Genomic DNA, 18,342 nt, shown 5'->3' with positions numbered 1-18,342 from the left:
CCGTCCACGAAACTTCTTTCCGGACTGACGCGGAGAGCAAGTACGAGCGGAGTAGTGCGGGTGGCTGCAGCAGTCGGGCCACAAGCAGTAGTGACAACAGTGACACCTTTGTCTCCAATGCTTCCACCGGCAACCACAGCGCTTTGCACAGTCTTGTAGCCAGCCTGAAACAAGAGGTTACAAAGCAGAAGATCGAGTATGAAGCACGAATTAAAAGGTACGGAAACTGTTAAGTGGAACGTACGCAGCAGCTGCATATTTTAAAAGTTTTACCGCAGTCTATGTTCTCAAAAGCATTCCTACAATAACAAAATCAATTCATCTCAGCTTCACTCAGTTTCTAGTTTGTTTTGTAACGTTATTGAAATATTTGTTTCCTGTTATTCATTGTATATTTATTTGACTGGAAGTGTTTGTGCTGTTTGAAGATAGGACGGCAATGGTACTCTCAATAGGTTACCTAAGTTTGTGCACAAAGCATAGTCATTTGGTTGAGATACCCAAAGGCCTTGTGATGAAGCAAGGTGCCAATGCCTGAATGGGTGGGGGGGAGTGGCGGGGAGTTCACGATAGTGTGGTAAAGCCAGGAGGTTCAGAAAATGATGGTCTGAACGTCCCCAACAGTCAAACATTAAAAGCCATTTGGCACACATTTGTCCAAAAATCTGTGCCAACTTCTTGCTACCACTGTTCCTGTTAAAGGCCAGGCTGACCTCTGTAGGCCTACACAGGTGATTCTTTTTATCTACAGACGAGGAAGGTGAGCTTGCATCCTGCACTTTACCAAAATTTAATGAACCTTCAGTTTTGAGTATTGCTGTTTGTGTGGCAGTTCATGGAAGAATTTAGACACCTTTGTCGACCTGTGCCATATTTTTCAATATAAAGCTTTCAAGCTAACAGGAATAAATCTTCAAATAGCTAAACAGTGAATCTTTTGTTAGGATCCTTATTAACAAACAAAATGAGGAAAATCTAGTCTGCACCCCAGTCCCACTGAAGGAGACAAATCTGACTGAAACAGACCACACTTCTGAAGTTCCTACATTGCTAGTAACGTACTACATGTGACTTGTCTCGTACCTAATTGTTGAACATGGCGTTATCACTGGAGACGATTATCCGGGTGCAAGGGATAATGCAATGTTTGAATCAACCTAGCCATTTCATTAATTATCTTTTGATTATATCAAGGATTTTGGCACCTATCATTTTAAAGACAATAAAATCTGCTGTGTTTATTCATTAAGTAAAATCAGATAATTGCTGAATTTATGAGATAATTATACACCTCAGACAAATGCTATAGGTTGGCATGTTATGCTATGTCAAGTTTTGTGTTTTTTTTATTTACTCATATTTTAGACAATTCCATGAGACTGACGTAGGACCAGAGACAGCTCTCTCACCCATACAAAGCTGTTCAGTTATGTCGTATCCCAGAGGGAAGTGTGACTGCTATTGCCATCTGTTAGAATCATCGTCATAGAAACAAGGAGTTGGCCATTAGGTTCACTCATGGCTGATCCATGTGCCAAAGTCCCAGGTGCTCCCTTGGTATATCATGCTTAATAAACATCCAGCAAACATCCATTGATTTTCAATTTACCCAGCTACTTGCACGCAACTGATTTGGACAAAAGATCTGAGGTTGTTCTGTGTGTGACAGTGTTACCTGACATCACTCCCGAATGGTTTATCTTAACCTCCTAACAAATTAGTTTCGACCCATACGAACAACTTCCTTGACTACCCACAATATATTGGAAATTATTTAATTTCCTGTATTCAATGGGCTATGAGCACCTAATGAAACTACTTGTAACCAGCTGGTGTGTATACATCATGCTTCAGTCCTGGTTATCCACGTCTCAAAGCTGGCCCGGCTTTCCCAGAGTGAAGTGTGACAGAGGGAGAGGGGAAAAAACTGGGAGAAATACAGTATGGGAAGGGAATCAGAGACTAGACTATACAGACAGTGATTGGGGGTGGCAGAATTAAGGGATAGGGTGAATTGACAGGGACATGAGGGTATGCAACAGATTGAATTTAGGCTATTGTAGAATGGAGAAAGAGGTTGTGGAGGGTGAGGTTGAGTGTTGAGTCAAGGCAGTGTGAGGCGGGATGGGCTTGGAGACTGATGGGTATTTTAGTGTGTTTGCCTTCTAGACAACCTCCTTCCCCTCCCCCTAGCTTTCTATTCTGGCATCTTCCCCCTTCCTTCTCAGTCCTGATGAAGGGTCTCAGCCCAAAACTTTGTCTGCCTATTCATTTCCAGATGCTTCCCGACCTGCAGAGTTCTTCCAGCATTTTGTGTGTGTAACATTGCCTAGGAATTCACAGTGATGGACAGCTTTCTTAGCAGTGTTCCAACAGGGAAAGTTTACATAGAATAGTTTCATGCTGTATAGCCCTGATGCAAAAGTCATATCAGATGTTAGGACATGTTGTGCTCAGAGTGTGAGAACTGTGTGGTAGATTAGAGTACTGTGTGCATGTTCTCATTACCATCCCCAGCTACACTTGTGCTGGAAGGTAGCTTCAGGGGAAGTGACTAAATGCAGATGGCCCTTTCCAAGGCAGATATCTACCACTCTCGCATCATCGTGAATTTTACAATCATTGTCCTATGCCAGTATGTCAATGTACATCTCACACAAGCTGGAGAGCAGGAAGTTGTATCTTCTTGAAACTCTTAACTCAAAGTGTTTCCGTAACACTTCTGAACATCTCAACATCACTTTGTTTGCTATTCAATGGCGTCTGTAACCGCAGGGGATCCTGTGTTTGTGAATGTACCCCCAGGTATTTAGCTTCTGATGCTCTAAAACATTGTTACATATAGTGTCATACCAAATTGTGTCCCCCTCACAAAAAAAGAGCAAGAAGTTAGCCAACATCCATGTGATTGCTTCCAGTAAGAAGCATTAACACAAGACTTGCGTGATTTCCTGACAGAATCTCACATAATTTAGCACATCTCTCATTGATTTGCTGTGGAACATTTAGGAAAGGGTGCAGCTAGGCAGCTGCAAAACACAGAACGGTTGTCATGGGGGGCAGAGATGCTGGAAAGGAGTGGGAGACAGCTTCCACGTTCACCCTGAGTGACAAGCAAAGTGTGGATAACTGGGATACATGCGAAAGAGAGATCCAGAAAGTCAGGAGAATGGTCAGACACCCTACAAGGAGAGCCTGGTAGAAGGCGGCTACAGGAGTTTCCTCAAAAAGTAAACAGGACCACTGCTGGAAAAAAATTACACACTGCTGTTTCCATCTAGAGTGGGGTTTCTCACAGGCAGGTGTATCTCATGCAGGAGTTTAAAGTTGTTCAGCTGAGGAGCCATGCATCAGGAAATACTGAGATGCTGAAACAAAACATACAAGTCTGTATGCACGTATTTATTTATTATTTCTGCATGCATCATATTCAGTACAGGTGAACCTGTAAAGCAGGATGTGAGAGAGATTTGTGGGTCATCTGCCTGTATGTGTAATGATTTGGAGTGAGATGAACACCTGGGAATGGGGTAAGATTTTGTAGGCTTCTTAGGAGAAGCATCTAAATGGAATCCAGATAAAGGGTTTCAATCCGGAACCTCCGCTGTCCATTTCCCAGCATTGATGCTGCCTGACCCATTGAGCTACCCAGCACTCTCTGTGTTGACTGTTACAGCCCTGACTGACAATACTCTCTTCTGTTCAGCCAGGAGCTTCGATTCCTATTAGCATTCTCCTTCCTCCCGTTCCAGTTTCAGGCTTTTGTCTCATAGTCCTCTGATTCCAAAGTTCAAAGTAAATTTTATTTTCAAAGTACACATACGTCACCATATATAACCCTGAGATTCACTTTCCTGCGGGCATACTCAGCAAATCTATAGAACAGTGGCTGTAAACAGGATCAATGAAAGATCAACCAGAGTGCGGGAGACAACAAACTGTGCAAATGCAAATATAAATAAATAGCAATAAGTAATGAGAACATGAGATAAAGAATCCCTTAAAGTGATATGATTGGTTGTAGGAATATTTCAATGATGTGGCAAGTGAGTGGTCTTTTGTTTGATGGTTGAGGGGTAATAACTGTTCTTGAATCTGATGCAAGTCCTGAGGCTCCTCTACCTGTCCACCTGATGGCAGCAGCAAGAAGGGATCATGGCCAGGCTGGTGGGGATCTCTGATGGTGGATGCTGTCTTCCTGTGACAGTGTCAATGTGTCAATGGTTGGGAGGGCTTTACCCATTATGGACGAGGCCGAATCCACTACCTTTCATAGGATTCTGGGTCTCTTTGTTGCTTTGGTCTACTCTCGTCTGCTGGCAATATTATGCAGCATACAGCATGTTATTATGAAGTAAAAACAGAAAATGCTGTTAGCAATCCCCAGGATAGGCAGCATCTGTGGAAAGAGAGGCAGAATTCATGTTTCAGGCCCAAGACCTCTTTGTTGCACTCTTCACTAGATGCCACATACTTGCTGTTGGTTTCCAGCATCTTGTGATTTTGGTGTGGTATCCCAGCAACTGCAATTTATTTTGATCTTCGAGCAGTGCTGAATTCCCTTCATCAGCTCAGCCTGCCTGTGGAGAGCTCCCACACTAATTCACCAATGATATTCCATCTTGAAGACACCAGTGTGATTTAACATTGCACTCCTGTTCGCCGTGGCTCGTTCTGTCTGTGCTCACCCTTTGTTGATGGAGAGCGTGCTGTTGTGAATAGGGAGAAAGGGCCTGTTCCTGTGCTAGATGACTATGAAGGTAGAGGTTGGCCCCTGTTCCTGTGCTAGATGACTATGAAGGTAGAGTTTGGCCCCTGTTCCTGTGCTAGATGACTATGAAGGTAGAGGTTGGCCCCTGTTCCTGTGCTAAATGACTATGAAGGTAGAGGTTGGCCCCTGTTCCTGTGCTAGATGACTGTGAAGGTAGAGGTTGGCCCCTGTTCCTGTGCTAGATGACTGTGAAGGTAGAGGTTGGCCCCTGTTCCTGTGCTAGATGACTATGAAGGTAGAGGTTGGCCCCTGTTCCTGTGCTAGATGACTGTGAAAGTAGAGGTTGGCCCCTGTTCCTGTGCTAGATGACTGTGAAGGTAGAGGTTGGCCCCTGTTCCTGCGCTAGATGACTGTGAAGGTAGAGGTTGGCCCCTGCCTTCCAGGATCTATTCCTTCAGGATCTGCTGGCCTCAGGATTAAAGCCACATCTGATTCCCAGAAATATGCACCCACCATAATGAAATTCTTCTCATGGTCCAAATGAACTGAACATGGGGGGATTGAGAGTGGAATCGTTTCCATAAGTGAGCCCATTGTACATGGGTGCAGTTTACAGCTGTCTTTATTCATGGGAATCCTTCAATCCTGGCAAATTCCAGTGAACACGACATCAACTCTCACTTACTAAAATGAAATAGATTAAATCAAACCTCCATGAATACACTTTTGCACAATAGTGATCTGCATCTGCAGCGAACTGCTGGAAGCAGCACCCTGTTATTTGTGGACTTTGGCCAGAAGTGTATGTAGTCTGCGGTTGGCTGTGAAGTTGTGCAGTCTGGTCTCCCAATGTTAGCTGAGCATCGATTTAGGCAGCAATAAAAGCAACAAACAGATGAATGTGCTCTGGGTTATAGAATCACCAGGAAAAGACCAGACAAGCTAACAAAGACAGAAAGGCCCAGTTGAAACAGACAATGAAGAATTTGCAGAGTAATCCTCACATTGTGGTCTGCACACGACTCTATGTACGCAAATTAGAGGGTGAAGCATGTTCTTAAAATCTTTTTAGGATGTGCTGCCTGCTGTGGGCAATGTTTTACACTTTGATTTGGGAACTCCCTCACTACAGAGAGATTGTAATGGAGGCAGGACACTCGTTAAGGTGCCTCATTTGACCAATATACCAGAGTGTTCTCACCCTCTGCCTTCTTTTTTTTCTATTCTTGTGCCTTAGTGCACAGAAACCAACTCGTCAGCCTGACTCATTCATGCCCACTGGGATGCCTACCTACACTAATCCCACTTTTCATGCATTTGGCCTATCTCCCCCAATTCCTTTCCTGTCCAAATGCTTTTTAAATTCTGTGATTGTACCTGCATCTACTATCTCATCTGGCAGCTCATTTCATCTACCCACCACTGACTCTGAAAAATCCTGCCTTCAAACCTTTACGTATTTCTCCTCTCACTTTAAACCCATGTCCAGCATTTATAAACACTCCTACCCCATGAAAAGGCTGTTATTGGATATCCTGTCCATGCCCTTAAACACCTCCTTGTAACAAAAACCTAACAGTTTATTCTTTCTAATCTTTCTACTGCTACCACTTCTTGCCCACAGAGTTCAAAGTAAATTTTATTATCAAAGTACATATGTTAACATATATAACCCTGAGATTCATTTTCCTGTGGGCATACTCAGCAAATCTATAGAACAGTAACTACAACATGATCAATGAAAGATCATACTGAGTGCAGAAGACAACAAACTGTGTGAATACAAATATAAACAAACAGCAACAAATAATGAGAACATGAGATAATGAGATAAAGAATCCTTAAAGTGTTATCATTTGGGAATATTTCAATGATGTGGCAAGTGAGTGTACTTATCCCTTTTATTCAAGAGCCTGATGGTTGAGGGGTAGTAACTGTTCTTGGATCTTATGCTACGAGTCCTGAGGTAGTTCTACATTCTGATGGCAGAAGCGAAAAGAGATCATGGCCTGGGTGGTGGGGATCTCTGTAATGGATGCTGCTTTCCTATGACAGCGTTTCATGTCAATGTGCTCAGTGGCTTTACCCATGATGTACTGAGCCGAATCCACTACCTTTTGTAAGATTCTTCGTTCAAAGGCATTGGTAATTCCATACCATTTGTGATTAGCACTGTGCACTATGCTCCAAGTGTACCCTAACCAATATCTAGTATAACAGTAACATATTGCCCCAACTCTTGTACTTAACGAAGCTCTTTATTGATGTAAAGTGCTTCAGTTGTGAAAGATGCCATGTAAATGCGAGTCACCTTTAAGCTTAATTCTTTGCAAGTATATTGGTACAAATAAGGTAATTAATCAGAGTGTGACAGCTTCTTAAGCACACTATGCCTTTATTTACAAAATCTCTTAATCAGAACCTGAAAACTTCAGATGTTTTACATAAGGTGTAGGTATTATTCTGACTAAAACTAATAGTCATAGTCATAGTCATACTTTATTGATCCCGGGGGAAATTGGTTTTCGTTACAGTTGCACCATAAATAATTAGTAATAAAACCATAAATAATTAAATAGTAATATGGAAATTATGTCAGGAGATAAGTCCAGGACCAGCCTATTGGCTCAGGGTGTCTGACCCTCCAAGGGAGGAGTTGTAAAGTTTGATGGCCACAGGCAGGAATGACTTCCTATGACGCTCTGTGTTGCATCTCAGTGGAACGAGTCTCTGGCTGAATGTACTCCTGTGCCCGACCAGTACATTATGTAGTGGATGGGAGACATTGTCCAAGATGGCATGCAGCTTGGACAGCATCCTCTTTTCAGACACCACCGTCAGAGAGTCCAGTTCCATCCCCACAACATCACTGGCCTTACGAATGAGTTGTTGATTCTGTTGGTGTCTGCTACCCTCAGCCTGCTGCCCCAGCACACAACAGCAAACATGATCGCACTGGCCACCACAGACTCGTAGAACATCCTCAGCATCGTCCGGCAGATGTTAAAGGACCTCATTCTCCTCAGGAAATAGAGACGGCTCTGACCCTTCTTGTAGACAGCCTCAGTGTTCTTTGACCAGTCCAGTTTATTGTCAATTTGTATCCCCAGGTATTTGTAATCCTCCAACATCAGCACACTGACCCCCTGGATGGAACAGGGGTCACCGGTACCTTAGCTCTCCTCAGGTCTACCACCAGCTCCTTAGTCTTTTTCACATTAAGCTGCAGATAATTCTGCTCACACCATGTGACAAAGTTTCCTACCATAGCCCTGTACTCAGCCTCATCTTCCTTGCTGATACATCCAACTATGGCAGAGTCATCAGAAACCTTCTGAAGATGACAAGACTCTGTGCAGTAGTTGAAATCCGCGGTGTAAATGGTGAAGAGAAAGGGAGACAAGACAGTCCCCTGTGGAGCCCCAGTGCTGCTGATCACTCTGTTGGACACACAGTGTTGCAAGCACACGTACTGTGGTCTGCCAGTCAGGTAATCAAGAATCCATGACACCAGGAAAGCATCCACCTGCATCGCTGTAATTGTATTGTGACAGATGGAGTTCAACCCAGATAAGTGTGAAGTGGTTCATTTCGGTAGGTGAAATTTGAAGACAGAATATACTGTAACATTAATGGTAAGACTCTTGGTAGTGTGGAGGATTAGAGGGATCTTGGGGTCTGTGTCCATAAGGCACTCAAAGCTGCTGTGCAGGTTGACAGTGTTGTTAAGAAGGTGTATTGGCCTTCATCAACTGTGGGATTGAGTTCAAGAGCCGTGAGGTAATGTTAAAGCTATATAAGACCTTAGTTAGACCCCAACTTAGAGTACTGTGTTTAGTTCTGGTTGCCTCACTACAGGGAGGATATGGATACTATAGAGACAGTGCAGAGGAGATTTACAAGGATGTTGCCTGGATTTGAGAGCATGCTTTGTGAGAATAGGTTTTTGCACCTGGCCTTTTCTCCTTGGAGTGATGGAGGATGAAAGGTGACCTGATAGAAGTGTATAAAATGATGAAGGGCATTGATCATGTGGATAGCCAGAGGCTTTTCCCCAGGGATGAAGTGACTAATTTTAAGGTGCTTGGAAGCAAGTACAAGGGGGATGTCAGAGGTAAGTTTTTCACACACAGATTGGAGGGTGCATGGAATGCACTGCCAGTGACAGTGGTAGAGACGGATACAATAGGATCTTTTAAGGGACTCTTCGATAGGTACATGGAGCTTAGAAAAATAGAGGGCTATGTAGTAGGGTAATTCTAGGCAGCTTCTAGAGTAGGTAACATGGCCTGAAATGTGCTGTAGATTTCTATGATGCTATGAAACTTGTGGAGGCTTCAATTTTTTTTGTTATTGTGTGTCAAGTAATTTGGGATATCCCTTAAAGGATATGAAAGGCATTTCGTAGATGCAAGTGCTTCTATGGAAATAGAAAAATTACAAGCACCTGACAAAATGGAAATGTCCTCATCCAAGTGCGAATCTAACAATGATTAACCTCTGAATCTATTTGAACCTCATCCTGAGAAGAACGACCTGAGGTATTCTGGCAATCATAGGTATAGATGTGAGGTGGAGAGAATATTGACTGGATGCATCATGCCCCGGTATGGGAACACCAATGCCCTTGAATGGAAAATCCTACAAAAAGTAATGATATGGCCCAGCCCATCATGGGTAAAGCCCTCCCAATCATTGAGCTCATTTACGTGGAGTGTTGTCGCAGGAAAACAGCATCCATCATCAAGGACCCCCACCATCCAGGCCATGCTCTCTTATTGCCGCTGTCATCAGGAAGAAGGTACAGGAGCCTCAGCACCCACACCACTAGGTTCAGGAACAGTTATTACACCTCAACCATCAGGCTCTTGAACCAAAGAGGATAACTACAAAACTTTGCTTGCCCCATCACTGTCTGTTCCCACAACCTCTGGACCCACTTTCAAGGACGTCGCATGTTCTCAATATTTATTGGTTATTTATTAATTGTTATTATCCTTAGTATTTGCAAAGTTTGTTGTCTCTTGCACATAGGTTGTTGTCTGTCATGTTGGTTGTGGTCACAATCTCGATATCAGAATCCTTCAGACTTCAGAAGCTTTTAAATATAGTGTAGGTATTATTCTGACGAAAGGAACTTGTGAAGGCTTCAAATTTTTTGTTATTGGGTGTCAAGTGGTGATATATATGTACTTGAATAATAAATTTACTTTGAACTTTAGAGAAAGAAATGATGTGACAATGTGAACTATGAACTTAATTTTATGAAATTTACTTCTATTGGCTTTAGCAGAAGTCAAATTTATACCCTAACCACTCTTCCTCATACTGCTTCTGTAATAATTTCCATTTTCAAAGACATCAAGTTGAATTAAAAGTAATTTATTTCTATAACAGAAGTTAATCTGCTAGAGCAATTTAAGGCCTAGGCAGAAAAGTAAAGCTCTTTACAGCTCCCTGCTATAGTTATGTGTATTCATCTTACAGCATGCATCATTGTGCCATAAATAAATGCTTTACTTTTTTAATAATATTCATACCTTGATTTTTTTGCCAGGGTAATATAGTCAACATTCATCCACATTAGAGCATCTGTCAGAGCTAGCATTAGAGTACTTGATCTTTCTCTTCCACTTTTTGTTAATTTCTTCTTTTAATTTGCTACTTTGACAGCTTGGAGCAGCGAAACCTTGAGCTGGAGTCTGAGGTAATGACCCTTCATGAGGAACTGGACCAGGAAAGGAAGAAGTATACCATGGTAGAAATAAAGATGAGGAACACAGAGCGAGCACGGGAGGATGCTGAGAAACGCAATGAAATGCTGCAAAAAGAGATGGAGCAGTTTTTCTCCACCTTTGGTGATCTAACTGTGGAAACACGAAGGTCTGATCGAAGTAATACCATATGGATACAGTAAAAATCAAAAGATCAGAACAGAGATTGGGGAGGAGAAGATCAGGTGACTGGTCACCTGAATAGAGTTACACTCAATGACATTCAAAACCTTGAAGGATAAAATACATCTCAACTGAACTTGCCAGTATTTTGATTGTGTACTTTACACCTTATTATAACCTGTAAGCTCCATGTAATTATGTTACTGTTAAATGTTACAGCTGGTTGTGTATATAGCTTAAATGAAAAAAAATATCAGTGGCATCTATATATCTCAAAGAGAAAAAGAAATCTTTTAACAAAAGCCTTGTATTTAAACTGCTAAGGTTAATATTGTTGTGTTGCAATTTAGCTTTTTATTGAGGCTTTTTAACTTGCACTTAACATAAGCTATTTTTTAGCATTGTGGTACAGTTGACCTGTTTTGTAATTCATTCTTTTGTCCCCCTATCTTTCTGGGGCAAGAAAACTTCAAAGAATTTAAAGGTTATGAAATGGGCAATGGAATATGTAAAGTTAAATATTGAATAGAGTGGCGATGGTTCATGTGCCATTTCATTTGTTCTTGACCAAAAACAAAGTGTACATACTTTATAAAAATATAACAGATAAATTACCTAAATCTTTCCAGTGGCTGTACTGCTTTGTAACAGTATGTAACCTGATGGACTGTAGTTAAATTTGTCTTCCTTAAACATATCAAGCTTCTATTTTTACACCACTCCTATCCATGCTTAATGCCAATTCACGAAAATGTAGTTAATGGGGAAATTTCTACGAAAAGGGAATTGCATTGGTCAACTACCAAATGTTATCTTTCAAAGTGGAAAGATCTGATAAATGGTACCATTTTATTTTAGGCTGAATGTCTATTTTAAAAGATTCCTTCATATTTCACTTCAATATAAGCTCTTGTGTGATGTTGAATAATCGTCACAGTAAATACCAGATGAGAGGTATAACTGAAGCTTAATGTCAAGTAGACTCATTGAGATGCCTGTACTAAAAGCCATGTATGCATCCAGATGTACTGGAATCTCCTTTCAGAGTTTCATATCTTCGGTTTTTATATCAGATAGAATGTAAATAGAGAACTTGCTCTTCAAAGAAAATCAGAAAACTCAGACACACAAAGTCCTGATAAAAATTGAAAATATGGTAGATTATCTCGTTATAAACATGTTTGGAAATTCTTGAGGTATTTATCTAAATTCATGCATCAGGATTCAGTTGAGTAGGGTTGAGAATTATCTTCTAAACTAACAAGGATCTGAGGAATATTCCCAACTCTCCTTGGCTCTGCATTCAGGTATTTTTAAGAATTTCACATTTTGGTGACAAACTGTAAAAGCTGATTCATTGATCACTTAAAATAGTATTTTAATGCCACGTGGACTCAATATTTTGCATGTTCACTTCCATTTCCAGCTCTATGCAGTACTGTCCTTGGAAAGGATCCTGAAACAGTTTCTCTTGAAAGTGCCAATATCTGTAGACCTGGGGCTCTTTCATTTCTGCCTTTACTGTCACAGTGGTTATGTACCTCTGGGATATACCCTGTGTGTCTTTCTCTCTGTCATAATGGATGTGTTGGCTCCTCTTTTAAGGCTGCCAATGGTATCATGGAAATGTAGAGCATAGGAATGGGCCCCTGCAGTCCACCTAGTTCATGTTGATCACGATGATATCAAAGAATTTCCAAACATGTTTATAACGAGATAATCTACCATATTTTCAATTTTTATCAGGACTTTGTGTGTCTGAGTTTTCCGATTTTCTTTGAAGAGCAAGTTCTCTATTTACATTCTATCTGGCAGTCCAAGATTATGATTAACAAATCCTTTACTAAATTTTGAATATGCAATGGATTACATCAAGAACACATAGATGCTAGTTAAATATGACCTCACCATCACAAAACTATTTGAGTTTTGCAGATTCCACTTCATCTATTTGTACTCCTTTCCAGGTAATAAATCCCCAACAAAATTTCTGATAAGCCAAAGGAAACACTCCCAAGATTGGTTAAAATGATTGGTGGGATTTCAGTTTAATCTAGCAATCTGCATTATACCATCTTGTCTACCTGTACTGTGTTACATTGGACAAATAACATTTGCACTGATGGAAACAAATTCCACAACTGAATTTACAATTTCATTGGGGAGGACCAAGTCTTCCAGCTGCTGATTGTGTTAGCTGAGAAAAATTATAACTTGGCTTCTGCAGAGTTGGACTTCTCTTAGACCTGCATTTCAGTTAATTCATCGAAAAGTCGTCAATAACTTTGTGATTACAATTTCCAATAAGTTAGTAGAGAGTGGCTCATGTTGTTCCGTTGTTTAAAAAAGGATCGAAAAGTAATCCGGGAAATTATAGGCCACTAAGTTTAACGTCGGTAGTAGGTAAGTTATTGGAGGGAGTACTAAGAGACAAGCATTTGGATAGACAGGGACTTATTAGGGAGAGTCAACATGGCTTTGTGCGTGGTAGGTCATGTTTGACCAATCTATTGGAGTTTTTCGAGGAGGTTACCAGGAAAGTGGATGAAGGGAAGGCAGTGGATATTGTCTACATGGACTTCAGTAAGACCTTTGACAAGGTCCCGCATGGGAGGTTAGTTAGGAAATTTCAGTCGCTAGGTATACATGGAGAGGTGGTATATTGGATTAGACATTGGCTCAATGGAAGAAGCCAAAGAGCGGTAGTAGAGAATTGCCTCTCTGAGTGGAGGCCTGTGACTAGTGGTGTGCCACAGGGATCAGTGCTGGGTCCATTGTTATTTGTCATCTATATCAATGATCTGGATGATAATGTGGTAAATTGGATCAGCAAGTTTGCTGATGATACAAAGATTGGAGGTGTAGTAGACAGTGAGGAAGGTTTTCAGAGCCTGCAGAGGGACTTGGACCAGCTGGAAAAATGGGCTGAAAAATGGCAGATGGAGCTTAATACAGACAAGTGTGAGGTATTGCATGTTGGAACGACAAACCAAGGTAGAACATACAGGGTTAATGGTAAGGCACTGAGGAGTGCAGTGGAACAGAGGGATCTGGGAATACAGATACAAAATTCCCTAAAAGTGTCGTCACAGGTAGATAGGGTCGTAAAGAGAGCTTTTGGTACATTGGCCTTTATTAATCAAAGTATTGAGCATAAGAGCTGGAATGTTATGATGAGGTTGTATAAGGCATTGGTGAGGCTGAATCTGGAGTATTGTGTTCAGTTTTGGTCACCAAATTACAGGAAGGATATAAATAAGGATGAAAGAGTGCAGGGAAGGTTTACAAGGATGTTGCCGGGACTTGAGAAACTCAGTTACAGAGAAAGGTTGAATAGGTTGGGACTTTATTCCCTGGAGCGTAGAAGAATGAGGGGAGATTTGATAGAGGTATATAAAATTATGATGGGTATTGATAGAGTGAATGCAAGCAGGCTTTATCCACTGAGGCAAGGGGAGAAAAAAACCAGAGGACATGGGTTAAGGGTGAGGGGGGAAAAGTTTAAAGGGAACATTAGGGGGGGCTTCTTCACACAGAGAGTTGTGGGAGTATGGAATGGGCTGCCAGACGAGGTGGTAAATGCGGGTTCTTTTTTAACATTTAAGAATGAATTGGACAGATACATGGATGGGAGGTGTATGGAGGGATATGGTCTGTGTGCAGGTCAGTGGGACTAGGCAGAAAATGGTTCAGCACAGCCAAGAAGGGCCAAAAGGCCTGTTTCTGTGCTGTAGTTTCTATGGTTCTATGGTTCTAATTCATGACACCCCAACCAACTGACCCGCTCATTCTGTTTGTATTTGGCATTATCCCGACTGAAGAATGAATAGTGCTGAGCTTTAAATAATCATGTTGTTTTTAATAATTGGCAGTTGTGCCTTCAGCTGCCAAGGTCTTGATCTCTGGAATTCTATTAGTGAACTATTTGCATCTCCAATTTTCTTTCCTTCTTAAAGCTAGTCCCTAAACCTACATTTCCCTTACCTGGATTGTCAAACGTTGCTTGCTAACTATGCAATGAAGAACCACAGAAGCTTAAAGTTGTTACGTTACTATAAGTTGGTGTTGTGACAGTTGATAACAAAAGCTCTTCCTATTGGAAAGAATGTCTTTGATACACAAAATCATTGCTTCATAACTGCATTCATTTTCTTTTTCAAACCATGCTTCCACATAATGATCAGTTTTTTTTCTCATAATACACCTAGTTTCTTTAAGTACTGATACTGATGTGCTTATTCTCGTGAAAAACTGATACATTAAGAAAGTCATTACTTTTCCTCTTTGTTTCCTTGATGCATTCATGCAAAATTCTGAAGTGAGCAATAATTCTGTGTTATGGCACCATTACATAGCTAATGGTTTGTTTTCCCTCATTTTGCCCGAACACACTGTAAAATGGTTTCCTGCTGTTTTTTTTTAACTGTATCTCCACAAGAACACATGAACTCTCAAGAATGGCCCACTATTAAAAATGATATTTAGTGGCCCTAACTCCAGTTCTTGCCACCTCCAAATAGCCCTCCTTGTTCTTTATCTTTCTGAACCTTAATTTCTTCTAATGACCAGCCTCCTAATGACCTTCTGAGGCAGAGACTTTCCAAGATTCATATCCACTGAGAAGAAGCTTCTATACATGTTCTCGTTTGCAATCTTTGCATTTTTCCCTGTTTCCATGATTCTTTATTGTTTCAAAGTCTTTAAATTACTCACTTAATATTTATATTTAACCTCAAGCAGAATAATAATATGCTCCTTAATTTCAGAACTGAAATAGGAGGAAGGGCCGATGTTCAGCTGAATTGAATTGAATTGACTTTATTTCTTACATCCTTCACATACATGAGGAGTAACAATCTTTACATTACGGCTCCATCTAAATGTATGATGTGTAATTTATAGTAATTTGTAATAAATTGTAATAAACAGGACAGTCAATATAGCATAGAACTACATCTGTATCAGCATGAATTAATCAGTCTGATAGCCTGGTGGAAGAAGCCGTCCCGGAGCCTGTTGGTCCTGGCTTTTATGGTGTGATACCATTTCCAGGATGGTAGCAGCTGGAACAGTTTGTGGTTGGGGTGATCCGGGTCCCCAGTGATCCTTCTTCGATGACTTCTACGTACCTGTCTCTGTAAATGTCCTGAATAGTGGGAAGTTCACATCTACAAATGCGCTGAGCTGTCCACACCACTCTCTGCAGAGTCCTGTGACTGAGGGAGTACAGTTCCCATACCAGGCAGTGATGCAGACAGTCAGGATGCTCTCAATTCTGCCCCTGTAGAAAGTCCTTAGGATTTGGGGATTTTTCAACCGTTTGAGGTGAAAGAGGCGCTGTTGTGCTTTTTTTCACTACGTAGCTGGTATGTGCAGACCATGTGAGGTTTTCGATGATGTATATGCCAAGGAACTTAAAGTTGTTCACCCTCTCAACCCCAGCTCCATTGATACCAATAAGGGTTAGCCTCTCTCCATTCCTCCTGTAGTCCACATACAGCTTCTTTGTTTTTGTGACATTGAGGGAGAGGTTGTTTTCTTGACACCACTGTGTCAGGGTGATGACTTCCTCTGTAGGCTGCCTCATTATTATTTGAAATAAGGTCAATCAATGTAGTATCGTCAGCAAATTTAATTAGCAGATTGGAGCTGTGGATGGCAACAGAATCATGGGTATACAGAGACTAAAGGAGGGGGCTTAGGAAACAGCCCTGCGGGGCACCTGTATTGAGGGTCAGAGGTGAGGGAGCCCACTCTTACCACCTGCCAGCAATCTGATAGGAAGTCCAGGATCCAGCTGCACAAGGCAGGGTCAAGGCCGAGGTCTCTGAGCTTCTTGTCAAGTCTGGAGGAAACTATGGTGTTGAATACTGAACTGTAGTCCAAGAATAGCATTCTCACATAAACACCCCTCTTCTCCAGATGTGTAAGGACGGTGTGTAGAGCTGTGGCTATTGCATCATCTGTCGATTGGTTGTGTCGGTAGGTGAATTGTAAGGGGTCCAGTGTGGGTGATAGCAAGCTGCAGGTATAGTCCTTGACTAGCCTCTCAAAGCATTTGCTTAATATTGAGGTGAATGCAACGGTATGCCATTCGTTCAGACATGTTACCTTGGTCTTTTTAGGTACAGGAACAACGGTGGATGCTTTGACGCAGGAGGGCACTCTACACTGGGAGAGGGAGAGATTAAAATGTCTGTAAACACACCTGCCAGTCGTGCCGCGCACATCCTGAGTACCGCCCTGGGACGCTGTTCGGTCTCGCACCAATTCATTAATTCGGACTGGCAAAATAATATTCTGGAGCTCATTTAAGGGGAATGTTTCTGGTAAGAATTGGTGGTGCAGTCTGAAATCCAAAAGACAGCATTTTTAACCTCCGAGTTTCTGATGCACTTTTGTTTTGGACTGAAAAATATTCTCGACACCAGTGACGTCACTCCTGTGTAGTCAGCGGTTAAGATCTGCTGGGTGTCCTGACATTACTTTGTTATGGTAAGTTTTGAATTCAGGCCCTCATGCACAACAATAAATTTTGCATCAGGCCATCCAGATTTTCATCAGGAATGCCACGCAATGCACAACAGGTGTTGTGCAAACAATTCATATCATGATAATGCAGATAAATAAAGTGGCTTTAAAATAAATTACAGGTTTCCTAAAGGATCTATGAAAGCTCAACGGTTTAATAAGGTGAATTATAAATTGTGCCCCGTTAGTTTCGAGATGCTTATTTTTAGTCATAACCGTGCGGCTCACTATAGCATGCAAATTCAATCAGAGCGCCTCTGGGACGGGAATATGAACAAGTTCCATTTGCTGATTGCTTGCTTGGGAGTGAATCGCCGTGCTTGTGCAGGAACCATGGGGATGAGCGGTCAAGTTGCACTCAAATGGTAGCTGAGAGATCTTTATATTTTTAAATCTATCCTTTTTAGCAGTTTGTGGTGGAATATTAGGAGGGAGATTTTATATGGAAGGAGTGGTTCGGAGCGTGGACCGGCAATTTTTGCAGATTATAAAATCTTCTGATGCTATTCATATTCAGTGACTGGACAAGTCCACAGCCATTTCAGACTTTGTGTCACTCACTAACATCATCTTCAAGACCCTGAAGGTCACATTGCTGGTCAAGCTGCAATCTGCTACAGGCGTGGTCTGCCGCAGTGAATGTCGTTTAATTTTCATTTTACAGTATCGATATTTGATTATGATAATACCCGGTCAGTTTCCTCTGCTAGATTGTCGGTCACGCAATGAATACAGCTTTTCCCTACTGTAGTAGGAGCTTCTGTAAAGCAACATGTTGCAATACTTTTTAGATTGAAAAAATGAAAACTGTGTATATTTGTCCTTGAGCCTCCGAACTTCCTTTGTTTTCATCCCTTATACTGTAGGATTTTATGGTTTAACTGTTGTGGATATTTTCCCAGGCTATGATTGGTATGTCATATTATCCCTGAGAAGACTCTCAGTAGCTGTCTGTAACACAAGGTGAAGACCAATCCGCGAAGTGCCAAATTTAAAATTAAACCACAAAGAACTGAGGTTGGCTCTTGTCTTGCAACAGTGGGCGTAACTGTGCACGACGCAGAAAGGGATTCACAGCTGCGGAAAAGATGTGTAAATAGCAGCTGGCACAGCCTCTGTGTGATTAGATCACGGGCAGCAAGATGTCCTTTGCAAATAATCACTATTCTGGTACAGAAACCGTGTCAGATCTCCTCAGATTGA

At 41.5% G+C, this 18,342-nt stretch overlaps 1 protein-coding gene across 5 annotated transcripts in view; it reads left to right on the top strand.

The window, feature by feature from the left end:
* Window positions 1-11,233, top strand: part of arhgap24 (Rho GTPase activating protein 24) — a 471,388-nt gene extending 460,155 nt beyond the window's left edge. For all 5 annotated transcript variants that reach the window (XM_072253124.1, XM_072253125.1, XM_072253126.1 and 2 more), the window contains 2 exons: window positions 1-217; window positions 10,385-11,233. The exon at window positions 1-217 is cut by the window's left edge and continues 873 nt beyond it. In XM_072253124.1, the coding sequence (XP_072109225.1) occupies window positions 1-217; window positions 10,385-10,628 (461 nt within the window). In that variant the 3' untranslated portion in view covers window positions 10,629-11,233. The remainder of the gene's footprint in view (window positions 218-10,384) is intronic.
* Window positions 11,234-18,342: the final 7,109 nt, after the last annotated feature.

This window comes from Mobula birostris, chromosome 3, assembly GCF_030028105.1.
Source record: "Mobula birostris isolate sMobBir1 chromosome 3, sMobBir1.hap1, whole genome shotgun sequence".
NCBI classification, from domain to species: Eukaryota; Metazoa; Chordata; class Chondrichthyes; order Myliobatiformes; family Myliobatidae; genus Mobula; species Mobula birostris.
The sequence above is the reverse complement of the archived record's forward strand: the minus strand, read 5'-3'. Positions and strand labels throughout refer to the sequence as shown.